The sequence below is a fragment of the Convolutriloba macropyga genome, chromosome 5, assembly GCF_964194025.1.
Source record: "Convolutriloba macropyga chromosome 5, txConMacr16.3, whole genome shotgun sequence".
NCBI classification, from domain to species: domain Eukaryota; kingdom Metazoa; phylum Xenacoelomorpha; order Acoela; family Convolutidae; genus Convolutriloba; species Convolutriloba macropyga.
The window spans coordinates 4,061,722-4,075,733 of record NC_134472.1 but is presented as its reverse complement, the minus strand read 5'-3'; the positions used below and the strand labels follow the sequence as shown (position 1 = coordinate 4,075,733).

The window sequence follows — 14,012 nt, the reverse complement described above, 5'->3', positions numbered from 1 at the left end:
TCACTCCCACGATCATCTGATGTGCCTCGCGTAGCGTTATCTCGCAAAAGGAATTCCATTTTGCTACATTTCTCGTTCAAAAGTTTCTTACGCCTGGTTACACTTTGTCTTTATTCAATCATTGAGGCAATGGTACTTGTACTCTTCCTTCTTCTTTTCGCAATTTTGTTTTTCTTCAATCAACTGCAAAATTTCGTCAGTAATCCAGTTTTTGTTGCTTTTTTCAAATTTTCGGCTGAAACTGACTGGCATCTTTAAAAGCAAGACACATTTTCCCATGCTTATCATCAACCGATTAATCTTTGAAGCCACCGTCGAGCGCATTACAAACTTTCTCTAAATTACTTATTTTCTGATGTAACCTTGTCACATTGATAGTAATTCATCTAGTAATTTTTGTAATTTATGTCCGATAGTAATTTTTGATAGTAATTCATCAAATTCCTTAACAAACATTCTCAGAAATGATTTCCATTTTGTTCAGCCGATTCTGGCCGACCAATACTTTTCCGGAGATAAAATTGGTACGTACCATTGAGTTTTCGAATCGTGAACAGCTGTTCTTTTACACACAACACACACTTTAAACTGTCAAATTAAGTGTACAGTCTTAACATCAGCATGCTCAATAATTAACTAATGAATAACTCCAGTTAGATGAAAAAAGACTTTTAATAGCTATCTTTCTCTAACGACGTGAAATTGTTATACCTGATGTCTTTTGTCCTCAATCAAAGGTTTCAGACAATCATCAGAAATCAAATAGGGAAAATTTTTTGTCATAATTTATCAAGAACCACGCTTTTCAAATCAGCTAATAAAAACGTTGTACCAATTAAGTTATGGTTCGATTTTCACATGTTCTAACGAAGGACAAATTAACCTTAGTAATAAAATTGAAATAATTTTTACCTAAAATCAACAGACAATCTATTGCCTTTGCAAAATCAGAGAACAAAACGATGCAATTTAAGCGAAATATCGGCAGAAAATTGAGATCGTCAATTGTTTCATAGCTCTACTATTCTTTTCGAAAAATGGCTGCTAAAACTATTCGACAGGCGAGTGGACATTAAACTTAGTATACAATTATTGGTTCGCCTTCCTGCTGAAGCACGAATGCGGTTACGTTTAAGTACTTGGCTAAAGATATAATTCAAAGTCTTCAAGTTTATTAATTTTCTTTATCATTTGACGGGTTAGAACGCACATTTCCAATTCTAGGTGTTTTGATTGGTGCAGCAATGCGAAGCTCAATGTTCATTTCCTGATACGAGCTCAAATAAAGACCTGAATCAGAGGAAAAAATTAATTCTTTGATAAGTGATAATTTTGTATTAACACATCAGTATTGTTGATATAGAACATACAATTCAATTGCAAGTGACAAGAATGATATTTGTGAACAAGGAAACAGAAAACAAAGATCAAATCAATGGATAAAAGCAATAACACAGAATGCTTCGGCTGCTTTGTAGATCACACCTTCCGTTGAGTTCTTGGATAAATACATTACAGAGAAATTCCTTCCAATGCAAAACCATTTTTTGAACCAAATCGCGCAACTTTGTCATTTAATGACTTTCATGACATTTCTAATGACTGGCATACTTGATCGCATGCTTTTAAAATCGAAAAAAGACTAACTAGACAGCCGAAAGCATCAATTACTATATAAATATTGCTGTCCTGCTTTCTCACCCCTCTATCATTTCACACCAATTTTAATTCCTTACATAATTGGTAAAAACTAACATAAAATAACACTTAGAGTGTGGGTAGTAACACTCAAAAGAGTCGTACGATTAACGGAGTTTTTTTTTGGGGGGGGGGGGGGGGCTGGGTTGTAAAAGTTTGCGGGTTGAAACGATATTGGGGTGAACAGAACTAGAGCCATAGATATCATCACTTGAAGGGAATCTGCGTGAACATCTCCTGCGGACCGGCTCCAACTCTACTTTCAATGTGTTCAACACTTGCATCCTCATCCAAAGAAGTCACTGGAATGTTCAACTCTCTCGCTTTCCAATCTTGCTCACTCCAGTCATCCAGCTGCAGGTTACACTGTGGAAATACATGAAGTAGCCAGCTGTATAATTTAGGCTTTGACTGCTCCTCAAAGAAAACAAACGCGTTCGCTCCCGCGTCGAAACTGTAACTCGCTAATACGTTTCCGTAATGATCATTGAACGCGTGAATAGTGTCTATGAGCTCAAAACTTTGAGTATTCAAGTATCTTATAGGTGGATAGGTATCTAAGCATATAGCGTGTAACTGGTTGCTTTCCTTCATACAAATAACTCCGAATTGTTCAAAATCTTTCTCTTCAATTGCCAATTTAAGCTCGGAAAGTCTTTTAGGAACAATTTCAAGCCTCTCTTTCAACAATTCACTAGTTTCTACAGACCTTTGCATGCCGGTAGTTGACGGGTTAGTTTTCCGATCAGATGAGAAAATCAGTATAAGAACTCGTAATTCTGGCCAATGGTTTTCAGAGAACACCTGGACAGCACGACTATCATCGGAACCCGTTCCCTTTTCCCACACTACGAAACCACCAAGCATACTGCGGCAAGCAGAGCCAGAACCCAACCGGGCATATATTGACCAATCAGATTTCACCTCAAAATAACTGCATAAAAGTTGGGCGATAGCAGCGAAACCCGAAGCTGAGCTTGCCATACCAGAGGCAGTCGGGAAATCGTTTTCTGACACAATAACCAATGACTTTGACTTTCGTTCCAGATTAGCACAGTCATTTCTCAACATCTCTTCAATCCTTTTAAGCCGTTTTCCTATTTCAGCTTTCTGTCCGTTCAAATAGAGTTCAAGACTAGGCGTGTCTATTTTCTCACTTGGGTCTGAAGTCAGAACTTCATAAAGCGATGATCGGGTTCTCAGATCGTCGCAGTTTAGTGTTATACTGAGTGAAGTGTTTAGCGGAAGAATATCTTTTTCGTCTGATTTGCCCCAATATTTGATGATGGCAATGTTAGGACTCGTCGCCCAGGTTGAAATATGTTGATATTTTGTCATTTGAAATCTAGAATTGTTCATCTTGTTGAACCATGATAAACAATTGGAGGGATTTTTCAATTCAGATAGAAATAAAGTGATACTAGTTATTACAATGGTACAAAAATGGATTGGCAAAATTTTATCGTCCAAATTTAAGCCTAGTTTTGTTCCAATCATTTGACTTATTGAAGGAAATCAAAATTTTCATTTTGAGAAATCACTCTGCTGCGACTAAAACATCCAAAGAGCTTATTAATTTTGCCACAGAATAGATGATAACCCACTATTGCGGTTCATCTCAGTTTCAGATGGTACTCAAAACTTCGTGTACGATATTATAATGGCGCAAAAACTGACAACATATTTGCACAGTTAAGGTTGTTTTTGCAAAGTTAATCTGTGGGGTTTAAATTATCATTTGCAAGTACCATGCGCGTTGCGCTTGTAATTGAAATAAAGTAGATAATTTCTCATCGATCATTTTTCAAAAATTTGACAGTTGAAACTAATCCAAATTTAGAGCAATGACGGAAGAATAGAGCAAGAGTATTGCTTCCAAAAGTAAAGAAAAATAGGAAAATTATTGATATCATTATTTGGTCCAGGATTGAGACAGGTCTGAAGCTAGCCTTCCAAAACATCCACGCGAACGAAACGAAAAAAAAACTGAAGAAAATCTTTCCGTGGCATCCGAAATTGGCATAAACTGCTAAAATATTTCCAGATTAACAGGGTTCAAACTAATTGCCAATAAAGCAAACAGTGTTTAAAACATGTATTGATTGAATTTTGACCGTAGAAAAATGAAGGAACAGTGCATATGGTTCACAGCCGTTGAGCTGTTACATGAGCTCAACACACTGTTATCTACACCCAATATAGCTGTTGTAAACGCTGTTGTAAAAGATGAAGAGCTTCAAGCAGCAGAACAATCAAGGCGAATTTCGGGTATTTTAGTCTCCAAGGCATTCTAATCACCTTCAGGAATACTCTTAGCGACCGGTTTCATTTGGCGCTTCAAACTTTTTACCAGCTTTTAAATTGTGTTCTTATGTACTTATATGAATTTGTTTTGGTTCTGTCAATTTGTTTTGGATCGTTGACAGAACCAAAATAAATTCATATACGTACATAAGAACATAATTTAAAACGTGTAAAAGGTTTGAGGCGCCAAATGAAACCGGGCGCTAAGAGTATTCCTGAAGGTGATTAAAATGCCTTGGAGACTAAAATACCCGAAATTCTCCATTCAAGAAGCATTGCTGTAGAAATTAATATTCTGAGTGCAATCAACGAAAGTTATCAAAATATCACTTACTGCAGAGCTCAACGCAATATACGACAGCAATGTCTGTTTCCACTTTTGAAAAAATCAGATAAGAATAGACGTTTTCCGTTTGTGCCCCCAGCTTAGTGTTTGCATATTATTTGCATCCCCTCCCCCGAAGCACGTGCCATATTTGTACATAATGATTTACTATGTTTTACTATGATTTACTAATGATTTACTATGATTTCCTTTAACTTTGTCGAGAATTTTGGCCTTTAACTTGTGGTTCTCTGCAATTTTTTTGGTTTTATTTTTAATTTTTTTTAAATTTTTACATCTCTTGACAGAGCAATGTCCAGTGATCCTGTTGCGTCCGTTAATTGCCCTCTCTGAGTGTTTTGCAATTTTCTGTGTAGCCCAATGATAACTTGAAGCTTTCTGATGTTATGTAAAATTATAATTTTGATGTTCATTTATACTCAGAGGAATAAACTCTCTCTCTCTAATGACACGTGCTCCATAACTGGGGGGGGGGGTGTCACAAACGGAAAATATCCACCTTTTCTTGAAGAACTGAAAACTAACTATTACATGCTACCGAAAGAGTAGTGGATAAAACAAGGGATTCAACCACCAGTAAAATTTGTCCCTTTCTCCTAACGCTAATCGCGCATGTCGAATCGGGCCAAATTTTACTGTTTGTTGAATCCCTTGTTTTATCCACTACTATATATTAGATCTAAATTCAATAAAAAAATCAATTAAAATCAAAAATAAAACAAAAAATCAAAGCAAAATTTACATTTCACTCTTTAAGAGCGATTCACTCTTATTCGGAGTGATCCCCCAGTAGAAAGATCGCTCTTTTTCAATCTTAAAGAGTGATTCCCTCTTTTTTGATATTTTTTCATATTTTTTATTTCAAATTATCTATACTCTTCAATAAATTTATATTTTCTTTTACTTTTTCTATATTTATTCCATTATTAATAAGAAATGATACAAAATTATAGTATTTACATGAACAACTTTCCTCTGTTTGGACAATAACTAAAGGACTTAAAGCTCTAGGACTTTGTCTTTTATCTAATAAGCTTCTACTAAATCCTCTAGTTAATTCTACATCTGGATGTTGTTTCTTTACATGAGCCCGTATCCCATCATATCTCACAACAGAAGTACAATATGGACAATTAACTTTAGCTGAAGTACAACTTCTACATGTATACTTACTCTCATCAAAATCAGTTAGCGGCTTTACATAATTACATTTATTACAACTTCTAATTAAGACTTCTGGGTTAAAGTTAGGGTTAAGGTTAGGGGTTAGGGTTAATGTTAGGTTTAAGGTTAGGGTTAGGGTCTGAGTTAGAGTCATAGATAGAACTAGAACCAGAACTAGAACCAGAGCTAGAGCTAGAACTAGATTCATTTTTTAAAGAACAACCCCATGGAGAAAAATCATTAGCACAAATACCACTTAATATTATATTACCACACACACATTTATCAGTTTTATCTTTATGACATGATTCATAATGATATTTTAAAACAGCAATGTTTCCACATTTATAGTTACACTCTAAAAATTGTAAAAGCATTTCTAATAGGGTAAACTTTAATATTTACCTAATCATTTCACGTGGTAATATTTAGCCATGATTTCAATTAAATCTTTAGTATTATCTTTAGATGTGATACACTCTGCTAAATATTTATTTCCTAACGTATTGAGTGTATTAGTTTTACATCTCTTATCTAAAATCAAATCAAGGTCTAATTCGTTTTCATCTCTAACAAAATTTATAATCTCTTCTCTAAATTTTCCATATTTCCATATTGTCTGGTTAAAAACTTTCCTCCCTTTCTATTCAAAATTCCCATCTCTTCATTGACGAAGTCACAGTTACACTGATTTATATATTCCTCTTGTATTGTATTTTGTGGATCAATGAAACTGCTTCGCAGATCATTATCCAACTCTTCTCCATATCCAACATTAACCAATGTATTTACTCTACTCAACATTGTGCTTGCTCCCATTGCTGCACTCCCAGCATTTCTTGATATTATATCAGGATAAATATAACTAAATATAATTAAACCTGAGCTTATAATTCCACCAATAGTTGATAAGCTTTTTATACCCTTTCCCATAATCATTTCTTTAGTTAGAACATCATTCTGAATTTTAATATTATTTAATTTAAGAAGTTTATAAAAATAAAATAAATAGTTATCGTGATTAATAACATTTCTATCTGTTGCAGTTATCATGAGTGGTTTCATATATGCTATAAGTTTATTTATATCTTCTCTTTCTAATTCATCTTTTAAACTAAGAGCTTTTAAATCAAGGAAACCAACTCTTGAATCATATATCATTGTTCTATTACTATTAATAATAATAAAAGTATTTTCCTTCTTATTATATTTAATTATACCATAACGAAGATCATCTGACATTCCATCTGTACGATTATAATGGTTACTATTTAACTCACTAATTATTTTACTAAAGTCATGTTCACATTTATATATCTCAATAAAGTTTTTAAATAGATCAGGTCCATTATAAGTTCTTAAATAAATGGTATCACAACTCATTCTTGCTGTTTTATTTTTTTGAGCTGGTTTATGACACATTACAATCATTTGAATATTATAATGTCTTCCCTCAGTAAAATAATAAGCCATATCCTTTTTTAACCTATCACCCATATCATCAAGTACTATTACACAATTTTGAAATTTATGCATATTATTTTTTGTGATCATATTTATATCACATTTATTAAACCCAGTATAAAATTTATTAGACTCAGGAACTATCCAGTCTCTGTCATCTTTACACACTGACTAATGATAATGATAATGATAATGTTAATGATAATGATAATGATATTGATAATGATCTACGAAGTAGCTTTGCTAATAATGTTAATGATAATGTTAAGGATAAAGATAATGTTAATTATAATGTTAATGATAATGATCTACGAAGTAGCTTTGCTAATAAAATTAATGATAATGATAATGATGATGTTAATGATAATGTTAATGATAATGATAAGGTTAATGATATTGTTATATATCAATTTGATGAAAAACATGGCGAAGCATCGGTGGAACCGCTTCACGGATGGACGAAGTCCTATCAAAAGGGTAAACCTAACAACAAAGAATGTCTTAGTAACAATATTTCTATAAACATAAATGAAGATCTACAATCATGGCTAAATGATGATGATATAATTACTGAAGCCACATTCCCAGATAACTTTAGATGTATAATATCTGGTCCTAGTGAATGTGGTAAGACATTCTTATTGAAAAAACTAATTCTAGCTAGTATATATTTTGAAAAGCTATACATCATTGGTCCTACTGGTGATCAATACAATGGATTGATAAGAATAAACCCAAAAACAAATATAGAATTTATTAAAGATATAAAAGATTTACTATCTCCTGATAAACTACCCAAAGACTTTAAGAAACTAATGATATTCGATGATGTTAGAGCCAAAGAACCAGTTATTAATGAATACTTTTGTAGGGGTAGACAAAATAATTGCAATATGATATATCTTAATCAAAACCTGTTCTCTCTGGATAGGCAGAGTGTTAGAGAGAACTGTAATCTATTTATTTTTTAAAAATGTTGAACTTAGTTATAATGATTTTGCTAATATATGTAATAAGGTATGGAAAGAGCCTTATAATTATATTGTAATTGATATAACTAAAAATAAAAATATTAATGGTAAACTAAGAATTAATTGGGATCGGAGAGTTTTATAATTAAGTATCGTGAAGCATGGTCGAAGACCCATAAGTAAAAGTATGAGTATCAGGGAAACTGCTTGGCAGATAAGTCTAAGTAAAGTGTAATTGTAAGTCTAAGTCTATGGTTATCAGGAACTGCTTCTGACCATGACTAAGTCTATATCTATCAGGGAACCTGCTTCGCAGAGAAATATATTCTAAATCAAATGCAAAGTAAAACTTAATACATCACCATTAAAGTCTATAGGTCTTCCATGCTCATCTTTAAAATGAAATTCAATATATTCTATTCTATCTTTAGTTACATTTTGATATAAGATATTAGTTGGTATAATATTTATTAGATAGCCTGGTGGTTCTGTTAGAGTAAAAGTATATAGTATGTCTGTGTTATTCCCATTATCTTTTACACCAGATATCACATTACAATGAATGTTAATAGTACTAAAACCCATAATATCAACAATTTTCTGCGATGTATATTTACCTTTTTTATAGACTATTTTTCTAAATCCTAGTAATGGGGCTATTGAATTTTTTATGTCAAAGTTAATTGCACCTTGTTTTACTTCCATTAAACTTTTCATTGTATTCTTATCAGATTCTATTATAACATTACCATTAGTTTCTTCTTTCATTAATTCTGCTATTTCGAATAATTCATATGCTCCTGGTATAATAGCTAAAATACGGGTATCTGACCATGTTTCACCCTTGATATCATATACGAATTGATTGTTCCTTCTATTCACATTAAACACCGAATTATAAACAAATAATCTAATTAAACCTAATTTTGATGAGTTAAGTATAGGTTCACTAAAGTTAAACTTTTCTGTTGGCTTTATCATTCTAAAGTTAAGTGTATGCTCTTCTTTAGTTTTAGTTAAAGCTTCATGTATATTTTGCACTTCTCTTAAGATTAAACTATCGGAGAAGCCGCTTCGTGGATCAGTCATTTTTTATCTTATAAAAATGGATTTTAATTTGGATACAACTTATGGTTATAATAATGATATACATAAAAGTAAGATTATAAAATATAAACCAAATAATCTGGCAACAATGAATACGGTTAATACCAATATTAATATCATACTCAATAGAGAAGAGAATCACTTAAATTTGCGTGATTTACATCTAGAGATAGAGTTTGTTGTATCAGATGATGCTGGTGGTGTATTTGCTAATGATGCTAATATCAGATTAGTTAATTATGGTATGATGGCATTGTTTAGTTCAGTTAAACTTGAAACTAGTGGTGGTAGGACTATTGAATATATAGATCATTGTCATCCTAATCTATTGACGTATAAATTATTAACTAGTATTGGTGATGAATATGAGAGTGGTTTTGTTAGAAATCAAGGTAATAGAGATAGTCAACTTAAAGGTGACCATATTGCTGCACAAAGAGGTCATATGTATATGATGAATAAGATGAGTGATCTATTTGGTTTTGTAAATGATTTATAAAAGATCATATATGGTTTAGGATTTGAACTAATATTAAAAAGAAATAATGATGATAGAGCTCTATATAGAGTTAATGCTAATCCTGGTGCTGTTGCTAATGATGGTAATATAGAAATTAGAGATATATCATGGTGTGTGCCCAGTATTGATCCTAGTAATGACAATATAATTATTGTGCAAAAGGGTTTAAGTAAAAAGAATAATGTAGACTTTAGTTATTATGAAAGAAAGACATTTTATAAGAATGTGCCCAATGCTACTAACTTCTTGTTTGATCTAGGTATGGAAAGTGGTATGGAAAGACCACAATATATAATAGTTGGTTTTGAAAATAATAATGTTAATGAACAAACTCATGATGCAAGTACATTTGATGTAATGAATGTTACTGAATGTTATTGGTAGCGAGTTTTATCCTGAGGATAGAATGAACATTAATTATGGTACTAATAATTATAATGAGGCTTTTAAAGAGATTGTTAGCTTTAATAAAGATTATAATGGGCTACCACATAATATAAAACCATATATAAATCATAGAACATTCAAAAGTAGTTATAGAATATATGTATTTGATACTAGATATCAAAGTGATCAAATAGGTCCACAACCAATACATTTTAATATTAAATTTAGTGCAGCAGTTGCAGATGTTATATGTCATGCATTAGTATTAACTAGAAAGGTTATTAGTGTGAATAGTGATGGCAATAAGATAGTTGATATAATCTCATAGACATAGTCTTAGTTATAATTAAGTCATAGTTATAATTACAACTATAGTCCTTGTCATTATTTCCAACTAGTCTTAACAAAACCCTTAGCATAAATAATCTCAAATTTCCTTTTAATCTCTAGAGATAGACCCTTAGCTTCAAGCTTAATTTTAGCCTTGGGCCTAACCTTGGGCTTAGGCTTAATAACAAAAGGATTATACTTTTTAACTTCCATTTTTTTTATATATAGAAATGAGTCTCTTAAATAAGTTCAAAATTGATTCTTATTGTGTTGCAGGTAGACATTATAGTGGTACTAATAACATAAGAGGTTTTATTACTTCAAAAGGTACTAAAATGTTAAAGGGTAATTGTAAGTGTAAGAGAAATAAGTCAATGACTGTTAGTGATGCAACAATAGAAGCAGAGGGATTGAAAGATTTCTTTACAAGTGTTGGTAAAGCTACAGTTAACTTTGGAAAGAAAGTAGCTAATAATCCAGTAAGAGCATTAGAAATAGCAAGTAAAATAGGAAGTGCAGCTGCATCTAGAAACCCTAGAGCTGCTTTATCAGCCACACCTGATTTAATTAAATTTGCAACTACTGGTGAAGGTATAAAGGTAGTACAAAAAGGAATAGGTTTATACTTAGGTACTCAGATGAGATAAATTATTTGATTATGGTTATGATTATATTATGTTTATATTTATGTTTATGATTATATTATATTTACGATTATGATTATGATTGTATTTATATTATGTTTATGATTATCGATAAATATTAACACTAATATTATTATTACTATACTATTATTACTAAACACTATTAACTTTAGTTTAAAAAAATACTCAGCTTGTTTTTCTTGTTCTTCTTATAATCCTCATATACCCTAACTAATTCATTATACTCATCATTATCTATTTTATTATCAATCATTGATTTAGTATATAGTCTATTAAACTTATCACTAAACTGTTTACTTGAAATATACATTTGTGAATACTTTATAATTTTATTTCTAATTTTAGTATTAATTGCTTCTGATAATGAACCACAAACAGTTGCTGTAGCAAAAGCTGTTGGTATAGAATAAGCTAATCCTATACCTGTTAATGCAACTGATGTTGTTGTTGCCGTTGTTGCTATTGATGATAATACTATTTCTGTTATCTCAGCTACGTTAATATAATTTTTATATCTGCTTAGCTTCTTATTATAGTTATTAGTTTCAGTTTCTTAATAATTTTTAATAGCTTTTATAATGTTAATATTGTTGTTAAATTTATTATTAGCTTGAATCTTTTCGTTTATCAATCTTTCTGATACTGATGACAAATCTGGATATAGTAATCTCTCACTCGGTGCTGTTGGGTTAGTCATAGTTTCCATTATTTTAATTAGTAAAAATTCTTTCTACTTCTTTCGTTATATCTTCTTGTTTAAAACCATAATGCTTCTCTAGATTTTCTTGTTTTTATTATCAAGTAACGTACTTCGTAAAAGTATAGCAATTATATATTGTACTATTGTCCTTTTATTCTTTAAAAGGGCTTCATCTATAAAAGAATTAGTCTTTTTATTAACTTCTTTAAATTCTTTTAGCCCAGTAGTAAACATTTCATCTAGTTGTATGTTAGTGATATTCTGATTAAAATTATTATCTATCTCTAGTTTTAATCGATTATATTTAGAGATAGTATCTGCAGCACCTTTATTACAAAACATAACAGTATTTCTGACTTCATTTGTTAATTCAATAAACTCATTAATTAGTTCTTCATTAACTTGTGCTTCACTTAGTTGTAATGTTTTAGTTGTAACTCTATCAAAGTCACCCTTTCTTAGTTCAGTTATGTTTCTACGTAAAATGTCTATTTTATTAGAAGAGGATAATAAGTTATTGTCACAATACTCTTTATTAACAACATCTTTTCAATCTATCGGAGGATGTACATTTGTAATTTTATAGGTACCCTTCATATCAATATTATCATTATCTTCTAGGAATAACCCACGAGCCTTACTTAGTGTTAAGTTGTTTGTTGATGTTGATCCGAGAAGCGGGTTCCCCGATGGACCTCCGGTCATGCTTCGCCATTGACGTTTAGCCTGATTGAATCTGTTTCTTGTCATCTTTGTATTTGTTTACAGAAAGATTTGAATCTACCAAGTAGCTGACCGTAGGTCTATCCAGCTTGCTGGCTTATAAGTGTAACTTCTTCGAAGATCAGGGAACCTGCTTCTCAGATGACCGGAGGTCTATATTTAATGATTCTAAAACTTTATTATTAGATTCAAAGTCAAACTCGGATTTTAATAATTCCTGTTCGTAATATTTACCTTCCATTATCTCACCATTAATATCTTCTATTTTATATGTTGGTGGTTGTGTTTTTAGAACTTCATTAACTTTAAACAATTCTCTATTCCAATTAGAAGTGTATCCTTAGAGAAGATATTACGTTTATCAGCATTTCTATCATAATCACCAACTTTAAGTTTAGGTTTAATATTCTTAAAACTAAAAGTGTATTTAACTTTATCAGGATTATTAGAAGCGTCAACTGGTGTCATATTAATTGTTGAGTGAATGTTATTGTTATATGTTACAACAGCATCATTTAATATATTTACCCAATTACCATCGCCATTGATGAACATAGGTTTATTTATTATGTGTAATAATGTTCTATTAAATCTCTCTATGAATACAGCCTTTAAATCACTATAAGTAGAATATAGTTTTGTTTCATATTCTTTAAGTAAAGATTTAAATGTTTTATTGTAAAACTCACTACCTCTATCTACCCATAACTTTTCTGGTTTTCTACTTTCAGAGCCACCCTGTGGACTTTCACCTAATACTATTTTAAAACCATTAGTTATAGATAAACCAGATTTATTCTTCAATGGAATAGCCCATGCATATTTTGTGAATATATCTATAACAGTTAATATAAACTTATAATTATTATTGTATTTACTAAGAAATGGCTCATCAATTAAATCAGCTGACCATGTTTCATCTTTATATAATGGTATTACTCTTTCTCTTCTAAACTTTGTTATTTGAGGGCTAAATACTACTTTAGCTAATAAGTGTTGTTGTTGTTTTTCCATCATTATTTATTTACCATAATTCAAAACTAAATTATCTAGTTGCTCTTGATTAATAATATTCATAGATAATAGTTGCTTAGATATATCTAGCATTTCATCATATAATCCATCATGACCAGCTTTTGTTTCTAGTATTAATAATTCTAATCTTTTTATTAAATTATTTGGATCTGCAAAGCAGGTTCCCTGATCCACGTAGTGGTGGCAACTTTGTTGATCTGGGTTGCTATTCAATCCCCTACCATATACATCATCTTTTATCCCTATTATACGTTTTATTGTTCTATATCTAGCGCTTTTCTTATCCCCTTTTCCTAAATCATATCTAAAGTCCTGTAAAAACCTTTTAATTTTGTTTTCATCTTCCTCAACATTATCATCATGTTATATTTGATTTAGTAAGAAAATCAGTAAAGCCTTCTGAAAACTCATATACGTTATCCCTAACTAAAAATACACTCTGCTCTAGAGTTATATCAACGCCATTCATTGTATATCTCCTACTAGGTAAATCTACGAGTTCTAATTTTAATTGAGGATTAGTTTGAGCCCCCATGTCATGAAGAAGTTTGGATGTCTTCGTATCAACAAAAACTGGTGCTATATCTTGAGTTGCCTT

The 14,012-nt window shown here is 31.2% G+C and overlaps 1 protein-coding gene across 1 annotated transcript; it reads right to left on the bottom strand.

Annotated features, from left to right (window-relative positions):
* Positions 1-1,812: 1,812 nt before the first annotated feature.
* Positions 1,813-3,189, bottom strand: LOC142339727 (uncharacterized). Its single transcript, XM_075389957.1, has one exon. It carries the CDS (start codon positions 3,055-3,057, stop codon positions 1,906-1,908), a length of 1,152 nt encoding a protein of 383 aa, XP_075246072.1. The 5' UTR covers positions 3,058-3,189; the 3' UTR covers positions 1,813-1,905.
* Positions 3,190-14,012: the final 10,823 nt, after the last annotated feature.

Bases quoted from the DNA above. Each gene is read 5' to 3' on its own strand.
- LOC142339727 (XM_075389957.1), bottom strand. From the start codon at position 3,057: ATGAACAATTCTAGATTTCAAATGACAAAATATCAACATATTTCAACC.